This window comes from Carcharodon carcharias, chromosome 4 (assembly GCF_017639515.1).
Source record: "Carcharodon carcharias isolate sCarCar2 chromosome 4, sCarCar2.pri, whole genome shotgun sequence".
In the NCBI taxonomy this organism is placed as follows: domain Eukaryota; kingdom Metazoa; phylum Chordata; class Chondrichthyes; order Lamniformes; family Lamnidae; genus Carcharodon; species Carcharodon carcharias.
Window position 1 is genome coordinate 205207965 of NC_054470.1, and position 22757 is coordinate 205230721.

General features: G+C 44.6%; 1 protein-coding gene across 4 annotated transcripts in view; it reads right to left on the reverse strand.

The window, feature by feature from the left end:
• nup155 (nucleoporin 155) overlaps positions 1-22757 on the reverse strand; it is a 287604-nt gene that overhangs the window by 120794 nt on the left and 144053 nt on the right. For all 4 annotated transcript variants that reach the window (XM_041186949.1, XM_041186950.1, XM_041186952.1 and 1 more), the window contains 4 exons: positions 21357-21423; positions 18107-18222; positions 17206-17303; positions 14053-14186 (listed from right to left, as the gene is read on the reverse strand). In XM_041186949.1, coding sequence (XP_041042883.1) covers positions 14053-14186; positions 17206-17303; positions 18107-18222; positions 21357-21423 — 415 coding nt within the window. The remainder of the gene's footprint in view (positions 1-14052; positions 14187-17205; positions 17304-18106; positions 18223-21356; positions 21424-22757) is intronic.

Consider the following 22757-nt stretch of genomic DNA (forward strand, 5'->3'; position numbering starts at 1 on the left):
ACAGACAGCAACACCTGCAAGAGGAGAGAGGAGGATCTAGATACAGAAAGCAGCACCTCAAAGTGCAGGAGAGAGGAAGACATGGAGACAACAGCAGCTAAGAGTGGGAGAGAAGAGAACGCAGAGGCAGACAGCAGCACCTAAAAGAGATATCCAGTTCAGCTCAATCCATGGCTCCAGAGCAGACCATGTTCTGAGACGTCAGAAAGAATGTGCAAGGTTACGGGGATAAGGCAGGGGAGTGGGATTAGGTAGAATGTTCTTTCAGCGAGCCAGTGCAAACTCGATGAGCCAAAGGACTTCCTCCTGCACTGTAAAGATTCTGTGATTCTGTCACAGGAAACGGGGATTTGATCGAGTGATAGGCATTTTTCTCATTCATCTTTCAAAATCTGGGTAATTTTACTAATTGTAAGGTTTTATTAGTAGTAGTAAGGGTTACGAATAGTAGTAAAGCTTACTAGATTGGTTGGTAAGTACTCCGATTTATCTTAATTAGGGAATTTCAATTGGGAAAAGTAGAACATTGATTGAAATAAAAAGAATATAAGCAGAGGCAGGACTAGAGACATTAATTGAAATTTAATCAGTAAAACGATTAATTAATTAAATGTTATAAAGATGGCAGGGCATATGACGTGTGGCATCTGCAAAATGTGGGAGTTCATGGATACTTGTGTGATCCAAGATAAACACATCTGCAGTAAGTGTCTGCGGCTAGAGGAACTTCTGCTCAGAGTCACTGAGCTGGAGGCCAAGATACAGATACTGCAACATTTGTTTTTTTTATTCATTCATGGGATGTGGGTGTCACTGGCCAGGCCAGCATTTATTGCCCATCCCTAGTTGCCCTTGAGAAGGTGCTGGTGAGCTGCCTTCCAGGCCTGCTGCAGTCCATGTGGTGTATATACACTCACAGTGTTGTCTGGGAGGATTTTGATCCTTTGAACATGAAGGAACAGCGATATATTTTCAAGTCAGGGTGGTGTAGGGCTTGGAGGGGAACTTGCAGATGGTGATGTTCCCAAATATCTGCTGCGCTTGTCCCTCTAGATGCAAGCAGTCGTGGGTTTGGAAGATGCAGTTAGAGGAGTCTTGATGAGTTCCTGCAGTGCATCTTGTAGATGGTACACACTGCTGCTACTGTGCATTGGTGCTGGTGGAAATGAATGTTTGTGGATGTGGTGCCAATCAAGTGCGCTGCTTTGTCCTGGATGGTGTTGAGTTTCTTGAGTGTTGTTGGAGCTGCACTCATCTAGGCAAGTGCGGAGTATTCTATCACAGTCCTGACTTGTGCCCCTAACCCTCACCCTTAGTTCTGTTAAAGGGTCATGAGGACTCTAAACGTCAACTGTGCTCTTCTCCGCCGATGCTGCCAGACCTGCTGAGTTTTTCCAGGTATTTCTGTTTTTGAGATGGTGGGCAGGCTTTGGGGAGTCAGGAGATGAGTTACTTGCCGCAGTATTCCTAGCCTCTGACCTGCTCTTGGAGCCACAATATTTACATGGCTGGTCTGGTTCATTCTCTGGTCAATGGCAACCCCCAGGATGTTGATAGTGGGGGATTCAGTGATGATGCCATTGAATGTCAAGGACCGATGGTTAGACTCTTGTAGGAGATGTTCAGTGCCTGGCACTTGAGTGGCGCAAATATGGCTTGCCACTTGTCAGCCCAAGCCTGGATATTGTCCAGGTCTTGCTGCATTTGGACATGGGCTGCTTCAGTATCTGATGAGTCAGGAATGGTGAACATTGTGCAATCATCAGTGAACATCCCCACTTCTGACCCCTTATAATGGAAGGAAGGTCATTGATGAAGCAGCTGAAGATGGTTGAGCCGAGGACACTATGCTGAGGAACTCCTGCAGTGATGTCCTGGAGATGAGATATTTGACCTCCAACAACCACAACCATCTTCCTTTGTGCTAGGTATGACTCCAAACGGCTTCCCATTGACTCCAGTTTTGCTAGGGCTCCTTGATGCCACAGTTGGTCAAATGCTGCCTTGATGTCAAGGGCAGTCACTCTCACCTCGGGAGTTCAACCTTTTTTGTCCATGTTTGAACCAAGGCCCTAATGAGGTCACAGGCTGAGTGGCCCTGGCGGAACACAAACTAAGCGCCAGTGAGCAGGTTATTGCTAAGCAAGTGCCCCTTGATGGCAATGTTGATGACCCCTTCCATCACTTGAACGATAGTCGAGAATAAACTGATAGGGCGGTAGCTGGCCGGGTGGATTTGTCCCACTTTGTGTGTACACGACACACGTGGGCAATTTTCCACACAGGTAGATAAAGCGTTCTAGCTGTACTGGAACAGCTTGGCTAGGGGCGCGGGAAGTTCTGGAGCACAAATCTTCATTGCTATTGCCGATATGCTGTCAGGGCCCATAGCCTTTGCATTATCCACTGCCTTCAGCCATTTCTTAATATCACATGGAGTGAATCAAATTGGATGAAGACTGGTATCTGTGATGCTGGGGATCTCAGGAGGAAGCCAAGATGAATCACCCACTTGGCACTTCTAGCTGCAGATTGTTGCAAATGCTTCAGCCTTATCTTTTGCACTGATGTGCTGGGCTCCCACATCATTGAGGATGGGGATATACCTGGGGCCTCCTCCTCCAGTGAGTTGTTTAATTGTCCACCACCATTCATGACTGTATATGGCAGGACTGCAGAGCTTAGATCTGATCCGTCGGTTGTGGGGTCGCTCAGCTCTGTCTATCACTTGTTGCTTACGCTGTTTGGCACACAGGACCAGTACTAGGGTAGAAGGGAGCTGTTCCGGTGAGACAAGCTTCACTTGAATGGTGCTGGGACCAATGTCCTGGCAAATCGAATAACTAGGGCTGTAGACAGAGCTTTCAACTAAATAGAGGGGGGGAGGGTTCTGGAGAGATGATACGTAGGCTTATAAAGCAAAAGGATTTGGCAGCATTGCAGGGCAGCCATTTAAGCAATGATACCCAGAGTGTGACAGGAAGGGACAGAGTGTACAAACATTAAAAAAACAGCAGCAAATAGGGTCAAGGGGGGGAAAAATGATGAAAAGGCTAAATTAAAGGCTCTTTACTTAAATGCATGGAGTATTTGGAACAAAATAAATGAATTAATGGCACAAATAGAGGTTAATGGGTATGATCTTACAGCCAGTGCAGAGGCATGGCTACAAAGAGATCAAAGCTGGGAACTAAAGATTCAGGGGCATGTGACTTTTCAAAAGGATAGGCAGGAAGGAAAGGGTGGTGGGGTAGCTTTGTTAGTCCAAGATGGAATAAGAACGACATCAAGGAATGATTTTGGATCAGAGGATGTAGAATCCATATGGGTGGAGTTAAGATATAACAAGGGGAAGACGACACTGGTAGGAGTAGTCCATTGGCCCCCTAACAGTATCTATGCTGTAGGACAGAGAATAAATCAGTAGATAATAAGGGCACGTAAAAAAGGCAGTACATTAATCACGGGCAACTTTAATCTTCATGTAGATTGGGAAAATCAAATTGGCAGAGCTAGCCATGAGCAAGAATTCATAGAATGTTTTAGGGACAGTTTCCTAGAATAATATGTTGTGGTTCCAACCAGGGATCAGGCTATTTTGGATCTGGTAATGTGTAAAGAGGCAGGGTTAATAAATGAACTCAGAGTAAAAGATCCCTAGGAAACTGTAACCATAACGTGGTAGAATTTAGCATTCGGTTTAAAAGTGAGAAACTTGGGTCGGAAACAACTGTGCTAAACATAAATAAGGGTAATTACAAAGGAATGAGGACAGAGTTGGCTGGAGTGGACTGGGAAAGGAGTTTAGCAGAAAAGATGGTTGATGAACAATGGCAGACATTTAAGAAAATAGCTCATGACTCTCAACAAAGAAAAATCCCAGTGAGGAAGGATACTAGGAAGGGGATAAACCAACCATGGTTAACCAAGGGAGTTAAGGTGTGTATCAAACTGAAAGAAAAAACATACAATGTGACAAAGATTAGTGGTAAGCCAGAGGATTGCGAAAGGTTTAAAAGCCAACAGAAGATGACCAAAAAAATAAAGAGGGAGAAAATAAACATTCAGGGTAAACTAGCAAATAATATAAAAAACACAGCATGAGCTTTTTTAAATATATAAAAAGGAAGAGAGAGGCCAAAGTGAACATAGGTCCCTGAGAGAATGAGGCTGGGGAAATAACAATGGGGAGCAAGGAAATGGCTGTGGAGTTGAATAAATTCTTTACATCAGTCTTCACAGTAGAAGATACTAATAGCGTTCCAAAAATACTAAATAATCAAGGGGCAAAAAGAGAGGCAGGAAATAAATACAATAACTATCACTAGAGAAAAAGTGCTAGGGAAACTAATGGGGCTAAAGGCTGATAAGTCCCCTGGACCTGATGAGTTGCATCCTCAGATATTAAAGGAAGTAGCTATAGAGATAGTGGATGCACTGGTAGAAATCTTCCAAGAATCCTTAGGTTCTGGAAAAGTCACAGAGGATTGGAAAACTGCTAATGTAACACCCTTATTCAAAAAGGGAGACAAAAACAGGTAACAATAGGTCAGTTAGAGTCTATTATAAAGGGTGTATTGGCAAAGCATTTAAAAATGCATAATATAATCAAGCAGTGTCAGCATGGCTTCATGAAGGGGAAATCATGCTTGACAAGTTTATTAGAATTCCTTGAGGAGGTAACAGCAGGATAGATAAAGGGGAACCAGTAGATGTAATATATTTGGACTTCCAAAAGGTGTTCAATAAGGCTACTTAATAAGTTAAGAGCCTACGGTGTTGTGGTTAATATATAAGCAAGGGTGTAGGGTTGGCTAGTTAACAGAAATCAGAGAGTTAGGATAAGGGGGGCACTTTCAGAATGGCAAAGTGACTAATGGAGTGTCACAGGGTTCAGTGCTGGGGCCACAATTATTTACGATACATATTAAAGACTTAGATGAGGGAAATGAATGTACTCTTGCAAACTTTGCGGATGACACAAAAATAAGTGGGAAGGCAACTGGTGAGAAAGACATAAGGAGTCTACAGAGGGATATAGACAGTTAAGTGAGTGGGCAAAAACTTGGCAGATGGAATATAATGTGGGAAAATTTGAGGTTATGCACTTTGGCAGGAAGAATAGAAGAGCTAAATATTATTAAAATGGAGAAAGACTGCAGAAATCTGCAGCACAGAGGGATTTGGGGGTCCTTGTGCAAGAATCCCAAAAAGCTAACATACAAGTTCAGCAGATAATAGGGAAGGCAAATGGAATGTTGGCCTTTATTTCAAAGGGGATGGAGTATAAAAATAGGGAAGTCTTGCTAAAACTAAACAAGTCACAAGTTAGACCGCACCTAGAATACTGTGTACAGTTTTGGTCCCCTTATCTAAGGAAAGATAGACTAGCATTGGAGGCATTCCAGAGAACTGGGTTGATCCCGTATATAGAGGGATTTTCGTATGAGGAGAGGTTGAACAAGTTGCGCCTGTACTCGTTGGAGTTTAGAAGAATAAGAGGCAACCTTATTGAAACATATAAGATTCTTCGGGGGCTTGACAGGGTAGATGTTGAGAGGTTGTTTCCCCTTGCGGGAGAGTCTAGGACCTGAGGAAATAATCTCAGAGTGAGGGGTCACCCATTTAAGACAAGAGATGAGGGGGAATTTCTTCTCTTAGAGGGTAGGTAATCTGTGGAATTCTTTACCACGGAGGGCTGTAGAGGCTGACCAAGACAGACAGAGATTTTTAATCAGTAAAGGAATCAAAGGTTATGGGGCAAAGGCAGTTAAGTGGAGTTGAGGGTTATCAGATCAGCCATGATCTCACTGAATTGTGGAGCAGACTTGAGGGACTGAATGGCCTATTTCTGCTCCTACGTCTTATAGTCTTAGTCCTGAGCTGTAGCTTCACCAGGTTGACACATCATTTTTAGGTATGTCTGAGGCTGTTCCTGGCATGCCCTCCTGCATTCTTCATTGAACCAGAGTTGATCCCTTGGCTTGATGATAAAGGTAGAGTGGAGAATATGCTGGGCCATGAGGTTACAGATTGTGGTTGTATACAATTCTGCTACTGCTGATGGTCCACAGTGCCTCATGGATGCCCAGTTTTGAATTGCTAGATCTGTTCGAAATCCATCCCATTTAGCACAGTGATAGTGCCAACATGATGGAGGGTATCCTCAATGTGACGACAATTTCTTCTCCCCATGGTGGTCACTCCTACCGATACTGTCATGGACAGATGCATCTGCGACAGGCAGGTTGCTGAGGATGAGGTCAAGTATGTTTTTCCCTCTTGTTGGTTCCCTCACCACCTGCCGCAGAACCAGTCCAGCAGCTATGTCCTTTATGACTCAACCAGCTTGGTCAGTTGGGGTGCTGCCGATTCACTCTTGGTGATGGACACTGAAGTCCCCCACCTAGAGTACAGTCTGCACTCCCAGTGCTTCCTCCAAGTAGTGTTCAACATGGAAGATTACTGATTCTTCAGCTGTGTGTGTGGTGCAAAGCGGTTATGTGGTAATCAGCAAGTGGTTTCCTTGCCTATGTTTGACCTGATGCCATGAGACTTCATGTGATCCTGAGTCAATGTCGAGGACTCCCAGGGCAACTCCCCCTGGACTGTATACTACTGTGCCACCAGCGGGACAGGGCGTACCCAGGGATGGTGATGGTGGTGTCTGTTCAGATGTTAGCTTGAGTAGTCTTGACACAGCTCTCCCAATTTTGACACAAGCCCCCAGATGTTAGTAAGGAGGATTTTGCAGGGTCAACAGGGCTGAGTTTGCTGTTGTTGATGCCGGGTGGTCCGTCTGGTTTCATTCGTTATAGACTTTCTAGTGATTATGATACAATTGATTGGGTTGCTCGGTCATTCCAGAGGGCAGTTAAGGGTGAACCACATTGCTATGATGTGATCTGGAGTCACATGTAGGTAAGCATGGTAGATTGCCTTCCCTAAAGGACATTAGGGAACGAGATGGGTTTTTATGACAATCGACAATGGTTTCATGGTCATCATTAGACTTTTAATTCCAGATTTTTATTAAATTCAAATTCAGATTCGAATCCGGGTCCCCTGTGCATTACCTTGGATCTCTGGATTACTAGTCCAGTGACAATACCATGACACCAGTGCCTCCCTCTGCGAGGGGGAAAGTTACCTGGATACTTTGTTCCAGTAAGTGGTTTATACCATTTTGGATATAGCCATCTGTTTGGTCCATGGTCAGGGACAGGAGGGTGTGACTGCGAGTGAGGCATGTTTGAGGACTGGGAAGGTAGAAGAAATGGAGGAGCCTCAGCTTTTGCAATTGTCCAACAGGTTCAAGGTTCTTGCAGCCTTTATGAATGAAAGTAGGGGCTAAAGAATGGATGAGTGAATTGACCATGGCACTATTGTAAAGGAAGCAATTCAAGCGGGGCGGGGAGTTAACAGAAATATAATGGTAGCAGGAGACAGTAAAATCAGGGGTATATAGACATGGCCTCTGCAGCTGACAGCTGAGATCCAGGGCTTGGGACTTGTCCTTTGGGCTGGAGAGGAACTTGGAGTGTGAAGGGGAGGATCCACTTGCCGTGGTTCACATAGGTACCAATGACAGAGATAGGACTAACAAAGAGGGTCTGTTTACAGAGTATGTGAAGCGAGGGGCTAAATTAAAAAGCAGAACATCAAAGGGAATAATCTGGATTATTGCCTGAGCCACAAGCAAATTGGAGTTGAGTTAATAAAGTTAGAGCTAAAGGCTGAAAGATTGGTGTGGGAGAAATGGGTTTTGATTCACGGGGCACTGGCACCAGTGCTGGGAAAGTAAGAGTTGTACATTTGCGATGGTCTTCACTTGAATCCTGCTTGGACCAGTGTTCTGGCAAGTCACATACCTAGGGTAATAGAGAGGGCTTTAAACTTAATAATGGGGGCAAAAGATCAAGTGAGGGAACATGTGATTAATTCAAGAGAGGACAAGGCAAGGAGGGACAAGGAAAACAAGAAAAGAGGTAGAGAGAAAACAGTGAAATACAGGCCATTTAGCTTTACATCTGCCAGCTAGCCTTACATCTGTTGTTGGGAAAATGCTGCAATCTATTATTAAGGAAGCCTTAACAATGTACTTAGGAAAGCATGGTATAATTAGAGCTAGTCAATAGGGTTTACTGAAGGGAAATCCTGTTTGACAGGTTTATTTGAGTTTTTTGAAGATGTAACTACTAAGTTAGATAAAGGCGAACTGGTAGATGTAGTATACCTGGATTTCTAAAAGGCATTCAATAAGGTGCCACACGAAATGTTAACAGGCAAGATAAGTGCTCATGAAGTTGGGAGTAATATATTAGCATGGATAGAGGATTGGTTAATGGATAGAAGACAGAGAGTGGGCATAAATGGGGCTTTTTCAAGTTGGCAGGCACTGAATATGGGAGTGTCGCAAAGATCAGTACTGGGACCTCAGCTATTTACATTCTATATTAATGGCTTACATGAATAAGTTTGCTGATGATACCAAGCTAGGTGGAAAGATAAACTGTGGGGAGGACACAGAGACTGCAAAGAGATATAGACAGGTTTAGTGAATGGACAACAGGATGTCGGGTGGAGTATAATATAGGGAAGTGTGAAGTTATTCACTTTGGTCCTAAGATTAAAAATACAGAATATTTTTAAAAAGGTGATAAACATGTAAATGTTGATATTCAAAGAGATAGGGGTGTGCTTGTCCAGGGAACCATACAAACTTATGAATTAGGAGCTGGAGGAGGCCACTCGGCCCCTCCAGACTGCTTGGCTATTCAACAAGATCATGGCTGATGTGATTGTAACCTCAACTACACGTTCCTGCCTACCCCTGTTGACCTTTCACTCCCTCGTTTATCAAGAATCTATCTAGCCCCGCCTTTTGAGGAAGAGCTCCAAAGACTCATGACCTATGAGAGAAATAATTTCTGCTCATCCCTGTCTTAAATGGGCAATCCCTTAATTTTAAAGTGACCCTTAGTTCTAGATTCTCCCACAAGAGGAAACATCCTCTCCACATCCACCCTGTCAAGACCCCTCAGGAGCTTAAAGATTTCTTACTTTTCTAAACTCCAGTGGATACGAGCCCAGCCTGTCCAGCCTTTCTTCATAAGACAACCCACCCATTCCAGGTATTAGTCTAGTAAACTTTCTCTGAACTGCTTCCAATGCATTTACATCCTTCCATAAATAAGGAGACCAATACTGTACACAATATTCCAGATGTGGTCTCACCAATGCCCTGTACAACTGAAGCATGAGTTCAATTCCCCTCATAATAAACAATAACATTCTATTAGCTTTCCTAATTACCTACTGTACCCACATTTTAGACTTTTGTGGTTCATGCACTAGGACACTCAAGTCCCTCTGAATCTCAGGGTTCTGCAATCTCCCACCATTTAGATAATAAGCTTCTTTTTTATTCTTTCTGCCAAACTGGATAATTTCACATTTGCCCACATTATACTCTATTTGCCAGATCCTTGTCCACTCACAACCTATCGCTTAACCTTTGTCGCATCTTTATGTCTTCTTCACAACTCAATTTCTTTGTGTCATGAGCGAATTTAGCAATCACACCTTCTGTCACTTCATTCAAGTCATAGAGGTCTACAGCACAGAAAAAGGCCCATCGAGTCTGCGCTGGTCAAACAAGTATCTCACTATTCTAATCCCATTTTCCAGCACTAGGCCCATAGCCTTGTATGCCAATGGCATTGGAAGTGCACATCCAAATGCTTCTTAAATGTTATGAGGGTTTCTACCTCTATCACCCTTTCAGGCAGTGAGTTCCCGATTCCCACCATCCTCTGGGTGAAAAAATTCTTCCTCACATCCCCTCTAAACCTCCTGCCCCTTACCTTAAATCTAGGCCCCCTGGTGATTGGTCCCTCCACCAAGGGGAAAAGCTCCTTCCTGTCTACCCTATCTATGCCCCTCATAATTTTATACACCTCAATCATGTTCCCCTTCAATCTCCTCTGCTTCAGGGAAAATAACCCCAGTCTATCCAATCTCTCCTCATAACTAAAACTCTCCAGCCCAGGCAACATCCTGAAAAATCTCCTCTGCACTCTCTCTTGAGTGCGATCACATCCTTCCTATAATGTGGATTCCAGAACTGCACGCAATACTCTAGCTGTGGCCTAACCAGCATTTTATACAGTTCCAGCATAACCTCCCTGCTCTTATACTCTATGCCTTGGCTAATAAAGGCAAGTATCCCATATGACTTCTTAACCACCTTATCTACCTGTCCCGCTTCCTTACGGGGCTGGTGGACATGTACACCAAGGTCCCTCTGATCCTCGGTACTTCCCATTCATCGTGTATTCCTGTGCCATGTTTATCCTGCCCATGTGCATCACCTCATACTTATCCAGATTAAATTCCATTTGCCACTGATCAGCCCATCTGACCAGCCCGTCTATATCCACTTTTAATCTAAGGTTATCCTCCTCACTATTTACCACCCCACCCATTTTTGTGTCATTTGTATAAATTGTAAAATGTTGAGGCCCCAGCGATCCCTGATCCCTGTGGCATACCCACTCATAACATCCTGCCAACCAGAAAAAGACCCATTTATGCCTGGTCTCTGCTTCCTGTTAGCCAGCCAATCTCCTATCTATGCCAATATGTTACCCCCTACACAATGAGCTTTTATTTTCCGCAATAACCTTTGATGTGGCACTTTATGAACTGCCTTCTGGAAATCTAAGTACCATAGCATGCAGGTGCAGCAAGCAATTAGGAAAGCAAATGGCGCATGAGCATACGGAACAGGAGCAGAAGTGGGCCATTTGGCACCTTGAGCCTGCTCCACCATTCATTAAGACCACGGCTAATCTGTTTGTGTTTCGAATTGCACATTCCCATCTACCCCCGATGACCTTTGATTCCCTTGTCTAACAGGAATCTATCTACGATAAAAGCAAAATACTGCAGTTGCTGGAAATCTGAAACAAAAATAGAAAATGCTGGAAAAACTCAGCAGGTCTGACAGCATCTGTGGAAAGAGAAAAACAAAGTTAACTTTTCGAGTCCGTATGACCCTTCTTCAAAACTGAAGAGAAGTGGAAATGTGATGAAATTTACACTGTTTAAGAGGGGTGGGGCAGGTGGAGCTGGATAGAAGGCCAGTGACAGGTGGGGACAAAGGAGGGATTGACAAAGATGTCATGAACTAAAGGACAAAGGGAGTGTTAATGGTAGTGTTTAGTGCTAAAAAAGGTGCTAATAGTGGCGTAAAGGTAAGAAAGCATAAAGTGATTACAACAGAAAGAGGGCAGCATTGTGTGAAAGAACAACATGGAACAAGTGACAGATGGCCCTGTAGGGGATGGGGTGGTGGCAGGAAAAAAGAATAGAAAATGGGATAAAACAATGGACAGATGAATAAAAACAAAACAAGTGGATGAAAAATAAAAACGAATGTAGAAGAAAGGGGATAAAAAAAGGTGAGGATGGAGGAGAGGGTTCATGGTCTCGAATCTATCTACCTCCATCTTAAAAATATTCAGTGACCTCACCTCCACAACCTTCTGAGGCAATGTTCCAAAGTCACACAACCCTCTAAGCAAAATAATTTCTCCTGATCTCTGTCCTGGAAGGTCGACCCTTATTTTTAAAACAATACGTCCTAGTTCTGGACTCACACACAAGAGGAAACATCCTTTTCACATCCATGTTGTCAATACTGTTCACGATCTTATATACTTCAACCAAATTAACAAATTTGATTGAAATTTTCGAGGAGGTGACTAGTTGCGTAGATGAGGGTAGTGCAGTTGATGTAGTCTACATGGACTTCCAGGGCAATTTGGCAAATTGGATCCAGTGGCAGGAGTCAGAAGGTAATGGTCGAAGGCTGTTTTTGTGATTGGAAGTTTGTGTCCAGTGGCATACCATAGGGTTCAGTGCTGGGTCCCTTCCTGTTTGTAGTGTACATTAATGTTCTAGACATGAATGTAGGCGGTATGATCAGTAAGTTCGCAGATGACGCGAAAATTGGTGGTGTGGTAAATAGCGAGGAGGAAAGCCTTAGACTACAGGATGATACAGACAGGCTCGTCAAATGGGCAGAAGAGTGGTAAATGGAATTTAATCCTGAAAAGTGTGAGGTGATGCATTTTGGGAGGACTAACATGGCAAGGGAATACACGATGAATGGTAGGACCCAAAGAAGTACAGGGGACCAGAAGAACCTTGGCGTACATGTCCATAGATCCTTGAAGACAGGAGAGCAGGTAGATAAGGTAGTTAACAAGACATATGGGATACTTGCCCTTTATTAGTCAAGGCATTGAGTCCAAGAGCAGAGGGGTTATGATAGAGCTGTATAAAACGTTAGTTAGGCCACATTTGGAGTAGTGTGTGCAGTTCTGGTCGCCACACTATAGGAAGAGGGTGCAGAGGGGATTCACCAGGATATTGCCTGGGCTGGAGCATTTCAGCTATGAAGAGACACTAGATAGGCTAGGGTCATTTTCCTTGGAGGAGAGAAGACTGAGGGGGGACCTGATTGAGGTATGCAATATTTTACCCTTAACAGAGGTGTCAATTATCAGGGGCATAGATTTAAGGTAAGGGGCAGGAGGTTTAAAGGGGATTTGAGGAAACTTTTTTTTCACCCAGAGGGTGGTTGAAATCTGGAACACACGACCTGAGGTCGAGGCAGGAACCCTTACAACATTTAATAAGTATCTAGATGAATACTTGAAACGCCATTGCATACAGGGCTATGGGCCAAGTACTGAAAAATGGGATTAGAGTAGATAGGTGCTTGATGACCAGCGTGGATACAATGGGCCAAACAGCCTGTTTCCGGGCTGTAAAACTCTATGACTAAAGTCCAGTGGAAGCAAACCCAGTCTGTCCAGCCTTTCCTTATAAGACAACCCTCTTATCCCAGGTATCAATCTTGTAAACCTCCTCTGAACTGCCTCCAATGCATTTACATCCTTCCTTAAATAAGGTTGTCAAAACTGCACATGATGTTCGAGGTGCGGTCTCACCAATGCTTTGCTAAGCATAACATCCTTACTTTTATATCAATTGCCCTCGTAATAAAGGATAGCATTCCATTAGCTTTCTTAATTACTTGCTGTGCTTGCATACTAACTTTTTGTGACTCGTACACAAGAACACCAAGATCCCTCTGCATCTCGGAATTCTGCAGCCGTTCTCAGTTTAAGTAATACTCTACATTTTTTTTTCTTCCTGCCAAAGTGAACGACTTCACATTTCCCTACATTATACTCCATCTGCCATATTTTCTCCTACTTACTCAACCTATCTATATCCGTCTGCAACTTCCTCATGTCCTCTTCACATTATTTCCTACCTATCTTTGTGCCATCAGCAAATTTAGCTACCGTGCCTTCACTCCCCTCATCTACATCATTGATAAAAATTGAAAAAAGTTGAGGCCCCAGTACAGACCCCTGTGGGACTCCACTCATCATATTGTGAAGCAGAAAAAGACTCATGGTATGCATATTGTTTCTGCCAACCAGCCAATCTTCTATCCATACTAATACGTTCCCGTTTACACCATGAGCTTTTATCTTCTGCATTAACCTTTGATATGACACCTTATTAAATGCCTTCTGGAAATCCAAGTACAGCACATCTACAGGCTCCCCTCTATTCGCATCACTTTTTATGCCTTCAAAGTACTCCAATAAATTGGTTAAACATGATTTCCCTTTCACAAAACAAAACTGACTTTTGACATCAGCTTTCAAACCTGCTGCCTTTGCCACCTGGAAGGACAAGGGCAGCAGATTCATGGGAACACCAACTGCAAGTTCTCCTACTAGTCACATACCATCCTGACTTGGAAGCATATCATCGTTGCTTCAGTGCAATTAGTTAAAAATACTGGAACTCCATAATAGCATTGTCAGTGTACCTACACCACATGGACTGCAGCAGTTCAAGAATGTGACTCACCATCACTTTCTTAAGGACAATTAGGGGCTGGCAATAAATTATGGCCTTGTCTATGGCTCTAACATTCCATGAATAAATTAAAAAAGATACCTTCTGTAAATCTGCGATAACTATGCTGAACTGGTGATCACAGATCAGCTTCCACAGAGCCAGGGTCTGACAGGTGTAATGGATCAGCTGCTGTATACCTTGTAGTGACAGCTTCTCGTAGGCCTGTGCTTCGGCTGTAGGAGAAAGCAGAAGGTTACTACAGAGGCTGGGCCCAAGGCCAGGAAAACTTAAACACTTAATCATACTGCACTGTCATGGATATACACATGTACAGCCATGTATGGGGCATAGTCGAGAACAAGAATTTTGGGTCACCATGTACACAATCTCCATGCAGCATATCGCAAGGCTGAACAAAAAAACCTAGTACCACAACTTGCACACTTGAGGGATAGTGAGATTAGTTTATGATTGATGCAGGGCTATGGGGAGAGAGCGGGGCAGTGGGCTTAGTTTATGATTGATACAGGGCTATGGGGAGAGAGCGGGACAGTGGGATTAGTTCATGATTGATACAGGGCTATAGGGAGAGAGCTGGGCAGTGAAATTAATTTATGATTGATACAGGGCTATGAGGAGAGAGCGGTGAAGTGGGATTAGTTTATGATTGATACAAGGCTATGGGGAAAGAGCGGGGCAGTGGGATTAGTTTATGATTGATACAGGGCTAAGGGAGGGAGTGGGGCAGTGGGATTAGTTTATGGTTGTTACAGGGCTATGGGGAGAGAGCAGGGCAGTGGGATTAGTTTATGATTAATACCGGGCTATGGGTGAGAGCGGGGCAGTGGGATTAGTTTGAGGATTGATATAGGGCTATGGGGAGAGAGCGGGGCAGTGGGATTAGTTTGAGGATTGATACAGGGCTATGGGGAGAGAGCGGGGCAGAGGGATTAGTTTATGATTGATACAGGGCTATGGGGAGAGGGCAGGGCAGTGGGATTAGTTTATGATTGATACAGGGCTATGGGAGAGAGCGGGGCAGTGGGATTAGTTTATGATTGATACAAGGCTATGGGGAGAGATCGGGGCAGTGGAATTAGTTTATGATTGATACAGGGCTATGGGGAGAGAGTGGGGCAGAGGGATTAGTTGGAGGATTGATACAGGGCTATGGGGAGAGAGCTGGGCAGTGGAATTAATTTATGATTGATACAGGGCTATGGGGAGAGAGCGGTGCAGTGGGATTAGTTTATGATTGATACAAGGCTATGGGGAGAGAGCGGGGCAGTGGGATTAGTTTATGATTGATACAGGGCTATGGGGAGAGAGCGGGGCAGAGGGATTAGTTGGAGGATTGATACAGGGCTATGGGGAGAGAGCTGGGCAGTGGAATTAATTTATGATTGATACAGGGCTATGGGGAGAGAGCGGTGAAGTGGGATTAGTTTATGATTGATACAGGGCTATGGGGAGAGAGCGGGGCTGAGGGATTAGTTTGAGGATTGATACAGGGCTATGGGGAGAGAGCTGGGCAGTGGGATTAGTTTATGATTGATACAGGGCTATGGGAAAAGAGCGGTGAAGTGGGATTAGTTTATGATTGATACAAGGCTATGGGGAAAGAGCGGAGCAGTGGGATTAGTTTATGATTGATACAGGGCTATGGGGAGAGAGCGGGGCAGTGGGATTAGTTTATGATTGATACAGGGCTATGGGGAGAGAATGGGGCAGTGGGATTAGTTTATGATTGATACAGGGCTATGGGGAGAGCGCGGGGCAGTGGGATTAGTTTATGATTGATACAGGGCTATGGGGAGAGAATGGGGCAGTGGGATTAGTTTATGATTGATACCGGGCTATGGGGAGAGAGCGGGGCGGTGGGATTAGGTTATGATTAATACCGGGCTATGGGGAGAGAGCGAGGCAGTGGGATTAGTTTATGATTAATACAGGGCTATGGGGTGAGAGAGGGGCAGTGGGATTAGTTTGGGGATTGCTATAGGGCTATGGGTTGAGAGCGGGGCAGTGGGATTAGTTTGGGGATTGCTATAGGGCTATGGGGAGAGAGCGGGGCAGTGGGATTAGTTTATGATTGATACAGGGCTATGGGGAGAGAATGGGGCAGTGGGATTAGTTTATGATTGATACAGGGCTATGGGGAAGATACTAGAATAAAAGGGATAGCAGCAACATGGATATAGAGCTGGTTGAGGAAACAGAGTCATGGTTTTGAGGCTGGAGGACCGTTTGTAATTGAGGTCCCCAGGGGTCAGAGTAAGGTGATATATTAATGACCTTAACTTGGTGAACAGGGCACAATTTCAAAGCTTATAGATGACACAAAACTTGGTATGAGAAGAGTGAACTGTGAGGAGGTTAGTGCAGAACTTCAAAAGTACATAGTTAGGTTGGTGGAATGGGCAAATAAGTGCAGCTGAAAATTAACACAGAGAAGTGTGAAGTGATTTACTTTGGTCAGAAGAACATAGAGACAATAAAAAATAAAGGGTACAATTCTAAAGGTGGTGCAGGAGCAAAGGGACCTGCATGTGTATGTGCATAAATCACTGAAGGTGGCAAGACAGGTTGAGAGAGCGGTTAATAAAACAAAGCATCCTAGGTTTTATCTTACAGGGCAGAGAGTACAAGAGCGAGGAAGTTATGTTAAACTTGTATTAAACACTGCTTCTCCCTCAACTGGAGTATTATATCCAGCTCTGGGCAGTGCACTTTCGAAAGCCTTCACATCCTTCCTAAAGAGTGCAGAAAAGAGTCACAAGAATGGTTCCAGGAATGAGGAACTTCAGTCACTAAGACAGACTGGAGAAGTCTGGAATGTTTTCCTTGGAGAAGTGAAGATTGAAAGGAGATTTGATAAAGTTATTCAAAATCATGAGGGGGTCTGGACAGAGTAGATAGCAAGAAACTGTTCCCATTGGTGGAAGGGTTGAGAACCAGGAGGGCATAGATTTGTTATTAGGAAAAGAAGCAATGGCGACATGAGGAAAAACTTTTTCACCCAGCAAGTGGTTGGATCTCGAATGCACTGCCTGAGACGGTGCTGGAGGCAGGTACAAATGAGGCTTTCAAAAGGAAATTGAAAAGGAAAAATGTGCAGGGAGAAGATAGGGGAGTGAAACTAGGTGAAATCCTCCTTCAGAGGGGCAGTTCAGACACAACAAACTGAATGGCTTTCCTTTATGCTACAACCATTCTATGATTTTAGTTCAGGTGAATTTGTAAACTGCTTACTGTGGTATTTCCTTTGTAGCTCCTGTTGAACTTGCTGTGAGCCTCCATCAGGCCGTATGAAACCCAGCAGCCTCTGTGGTACATTGGAAGCACTAAAACTGGAAAAATAAGTAATTAGCCAGTTCAAAAAGATATTCATTAACAGTATGGGGCACCTCTCTCTGACCAGACAGTGCGGGAGCTCTCTCTCTCTCTCTCTCTGACTGGACGGTGCAGGAGCTCTCTCTCTCTCTGACTGGACAGTGCAGGAGCTCTCTCTCTCTCTCTGACCGGACAGCGCGGGAGCTCTCTCTCTCTCTCTCTGACCGGACAGTGCGGGAGCTCTCTCTCTCTCTCTGACCGGACAGTGCGGGAGCTCTCTCTCTCTCTGACTGGACAGTGCGGGAGCTCTCTCTCTCTCTCTCTGACCTGACAGTGAGGGAGCTCTCTCTCTCTCTCTCTGACTGGACAGTGCAGGAGCTCTCTCTCTCTCTGACTGGACAGTGCAGGAGCTCTCTCTCTCTCTGACCGGACAGCACGGGAGCTCTCTCTCTCTCTCTGACCGGACAGTGCAGGAGCTCTCTCTCTCTCTCTGACCGGACAGTGCGGGAGCTCTCTCTCTCTCTGACTGGACAGTGCGGGAGCTCTCTCTCTCTCTCTCTGACCTGACAGTGAGGGAGCTCTCTCTCTCTCTCTGACTGGACAGTGCAGGAGCTCTCTCTCTCTCTGACTGGACAGTGCGGGAGCTCTCTCTCTCTCTCTCTGACCTGACAGTGAGGGAGCTCTCTCTCTCTCTCTGACCGGACAGTGCAGGAGCTCTCTCTCTCTCTCTCTGACCTGACAGTGTGGGAGGTCCCCCCGCTGAACGTGAGGTACGAAGCTCATCAGCGTTAAATTGGCCTCTGCCACCTGTTAATCTTACCTTGCATTTCCCAGAGCTCCAGATCCAAATTGGGAGTTTCTATCAAGGAATTCCCGCAATCCATTGAGTTCAAGCAGAATGTTGGCCAGAGCCTTCACAGCAACGCTGCTCTCAAACTGCAGGAGATGATCAACAATTAGCGTCAGCAAATCCCCAAAATCATATCCAACAAATACTGCAAACTGTGACAGTACTGGCCACTGGATAGGGGGATATGGTCAGCACTGGCCATTGGACAGAGGGTTTCCATCGAGCACTCGCCACTAGTTAGAGGGGTTTGCGCTGGCACTGGCCACCAGACAGAGCAACCTGGTCTAGCCCTGGTCAAGGGAAAGTAGTGGGCCCTTTGAGCCTGCTCCACCATTTGATAAAATCATGGCTGATCTGATTATGGTCTCAGCTGCACTTCCCTCTCTGTCTCCCATAACCCTTAACTATCAAAAATATATCTAACTCAGCCTTGAACAAATTCAATGACCCAGCTTCCACTGCTTTCTGGGGAAGAGATTTCCAAAGATGAATGACTCTCAGAAAAAAAATTCTCATGACCCTCTTTAAAGGAAGGCTCATTATTCTTCTATTATGTCCCCTAGTTCCAGTCTCCCCAACAGGAAGAAACATCCCCCTGGATCCACCGTGTCCTGTGCCCCCAGGATCTTATATTACCAATATTACCTCTCATTGACTTGATTGAAGTATGTAAGATCCTGAACAGCCTTGACAAGGTGGATGTGGAAAGAATGTTTCCTCTTGTGGGTAAGTTTCGAATTAGGGGACACGCTTTTAAAATTAGGGGTCACCTTTTTAGAACAGTGATGAGGAGAATTTTTTCTCTTAGATGGTTGTGCGACTTTGGAAGTCTCTGCCATAGAAGGGGGCGCAAGAGGGGTCATTGAATATTTTTAAGGCGGAGGTCGATAGATTCTTGTTAGGCAACGAAATCAAAGGTTATTGGGGGTAGATGGGAACGTGGAAATTGAAACACAAACAGATCAGCCATGGTCTTATTGTATGGCGGAGCAGACTCGAGGGGCCGAATGACCTACTCCTGCTCCTATTTCGGATGTTCACATGCTCTAAACTCCAATGGGGAAATCCCCAATCTGTTCAACATTTTCTTCATAAGATAAGCCTTTCATCCCAGGAATGAGTCAAGTGAACCTGATCTGAACTGCTTCTAATGAAATTTTATTCTTTTTCAAATAAGACAACTAAAACTGGACACAGTATTATACACAACACTCTCAATGAGGCCCTGTACAGCTATCGTAAAACGTCCCTACTTTTATATTCCATTCCCCTTGCAGTAAACAACAATATCCCATTTGCCTTCCTAATCACTTGCTCTACCTACGTACCAACTTTTTGTGATTCATGTACCAGGACACCCAGTTCGCTCTGTACCACTGAATTCTGTAATCTCTTGCCTTTTGAATAATATACTGCTTTTCCTATTCTTTATCCCAAAGTGGACAAGTTCACATTTTTCCACATTATACCCCATCTGCTAATTTTTTGCCCACTCACTTAACCTGTCCATATCCATTTGCAGACACTCCAGCTCCTCTTGACAACTTACTTTCCTGCTCATCTTGGTTTCATCAGAATTCCCCTCGTAACAGCTTGCCAATCCAAAAGAGACCCATTTAAGCCTACACTCTAATTCCTCTTAGCTAGCCAATCCTCTATCTATGCTCATATGTTGCCCCTTACACCATGAGCCCTTATTTTGTGTCGTAACATTGAATATCGCACCTTATCAATTGCCTTTTAGAAATCCAAATACGCCACATTTGACAAGGTCCTGCATGGGAGAATGGGCAAGAAGGTAAGAGCCCATGGGATCCACACAATTTGGCAAATTGGATACAAAATTGGCTTAGTGGCAGAAGGCAGAGGGTGATGGTTGAAGTTGTTTTTGTGATTGGAAGCCTGTGATGAGTGGTGTACCACAAGGATCGGTGCTGGGACCCTTGCTGTTTGTAGTGTACCTTAATGGTTTGGATATGAATATAGGAGGTATAATCAGTAAGTTCACAGATGACACGAAAATTGGCGGTGTCGTAAATAGTGAGGAGGAAAGCCTTAGATTGCATATTGCAGAACTATATAGATGGGCTGGTAAGATGGGCAGAGAAGTGGCAAATGGAATTTAATCCTGAGAAGTGTGAGGTGATGCATTTTGGGAGGTCTAACATAGCAAGGGAATACACAATGAATGGTAGGATTCTTGGAAGTACAGAGGATCAGAGGGACCTTTGTGTACATGTTCATAGATCCCTGAAGGCTGCAGCACAGGTAGATAAAGTTGTTAAGAAGGCATATAGGCCTTTATTAGTCGAGGCACTGAATATAAGGGCACGGAGGTTATGTTGGAGCTGTATAAAATGCTGGTTAGGCCTTAGCTGGAGTACTGTGTGCAGTTCTAGTCGCCACCTATAGGAAGGATGTGGTTGCAGTGGAGAGGGTGCAGAGGATATGAAGAGAGACTGGATAGGCTGGGTTGTTTTCCTTAGAACAAAGAAGGCTGAGGGGGGACCTGACAGAGGTATACAAAATTATGAGGGGCATAGATAGGGTAGAAAGGAAGAAACTTTTTCCCCTTAGCGGTAGTATCAATAACCAGGGGGGCATAGATTTAAGGTAAAGGGCAAGAAGTTTAGAGGGAATTTGCGGAAAACATTTTTCACCCAGAGGGTGGCTGGAATCTGTGGGGGTGGTAGAGACAGGAACCCTCACAACATTTAAGTAGTATTTAGTTGAGCACTTGAAACGCCATAGCATACTGGGTTATGGGCCAAGAGCTGGAAAACGGGTTTAGAATAGATAGGTTATTGATGGCTGACACAGACATGATGGGCCGAAGGGCCTGTTTCTGTACTGTATAACTCTATGACATTTGCAAGTTCCCCTTGCTTGTTTCTTAAAGAACTCTAATAAATTAGTTAAACAAAATTTCCATTTCATATAGTCACATTGACTCTGCATGATCCCATTATGATGTCCACCAGAGGATCTCTTTTGGGCACTGGTCACTGGACAGCGGAGCTCAGGCCGGTACTTAATGTTCATTTAATCACACCATGGCTAAATAAGGTTGATTTCATGGACTAAATATTTATTCCTATTCTTCCACATAAAAATTTAGTGATTCCCAAACAATCTGCACAACATGGAAACCAAGATCCCTTCAAAAATCAGGGCCAGCCTCTTCTAATGTTGTGTAATCTATATCAGCATGTGTACTCACCAGTACTGCCTGCTGCCTGTAATGATGGACTGCCTGTTCCATTGCTATACTGCTGTCCCAGATATTCCTGCAAAACAAAGAATATTCCTGCTTTATCTTTATCACTGCTCCCTGTCTCAGTACACCAGAAAATTAGTCCATGTGCAAAGTGTTAGTACTCTCATAATCTAAAACATATTTGAGACACCAGATTATCCATCTCAAGCATCACAGCAGTCAGTACATTCTCACTTCAATTCTCAGGGAACAGGGGTTCACAGTCCAACAGAAAATATTACAGACTGCAGTGCAAAACCCACAAAATGGTCACCCCTGTCTACCAGCTACTTGGCTCTATTATTATAGAGAGAGTGTGCAAAAAGCTAATTCACAGAATATTACAGCAACAAGGCCATTCAGCCTTTAAAGCTTGTGCAATTGGTCCTATTCCCACTTCCTACCACAGACTGTCACCGCGCTAAATTGGATAGATTTTGAACAGATCTAGCAACTCAAGACTGGGCAACCATGAAGCACTGTGGGCCATCAGTAGCAGCAGAACTGCACTCAACCACAATCTGCAATCTCATGGCCCAGCATATCCCCCACTCTACCATTACCATGAAGCCAGGGGATCAACGTTGATTCAATAAAGAGTGCAAGAGGGCATGACAGGAGCAGCATCAGGCATACCTCAAAATGAGGTGTCAATCTGGTGAAACTGCAACACAGGGCTACTTGCATGCCCAACAGCAGAAGCAGCAAGTGATAGATAGAGCTAAGTGACCCCCACAACCAACGGATCAGATCTTAGCCCTGCAGTCCTGCCACATCCAGTCATGAATGGAGAAGGACAATTAAACAACTCACTGGAGGAGAGGGCACCACAAATATCCCCATCCTCAATGATGGGGGTGCCCAGCACATCAGTGCAAAAGATAAGGCTAAGGCGTTTGCTACAATCTTCAGCCAGAAGCACCGAGTGGATGATCCATCTTGGCCTACTCTGGAGATCTCCAGCATCACAGGTCTTTCACCAATTAGAGTCACTCCATGTGATATCAAGAAACGCCGAAGGCACTGGATACTGTAAAGGCTAAGCACCCTGACAACATTCTGGCAACAGTACTGAAGACTTGAGCCCCCGAACCTGCCGTGCCCCTAGCCAAGCTGTTCCAGTACAGCAACAACACTGGCATCTACACAGCTATGTGAAAAATTGCCCAGATATGTCCTGGTCACAAAAGGCAGGACAAGTCCAAACCAGCCAATTACTACCCCATCAGTCTACTCTTGATCATCAAGTGGAGGGGGTCATCAACAATGCTATCAAGCGGCACTTGCTTCACAATAACCTGCTCACTGATGCTCAGTTTGGGTTCTGCCAGGGCCACACAGCTTCTGACCTCATTACAGCTTTGG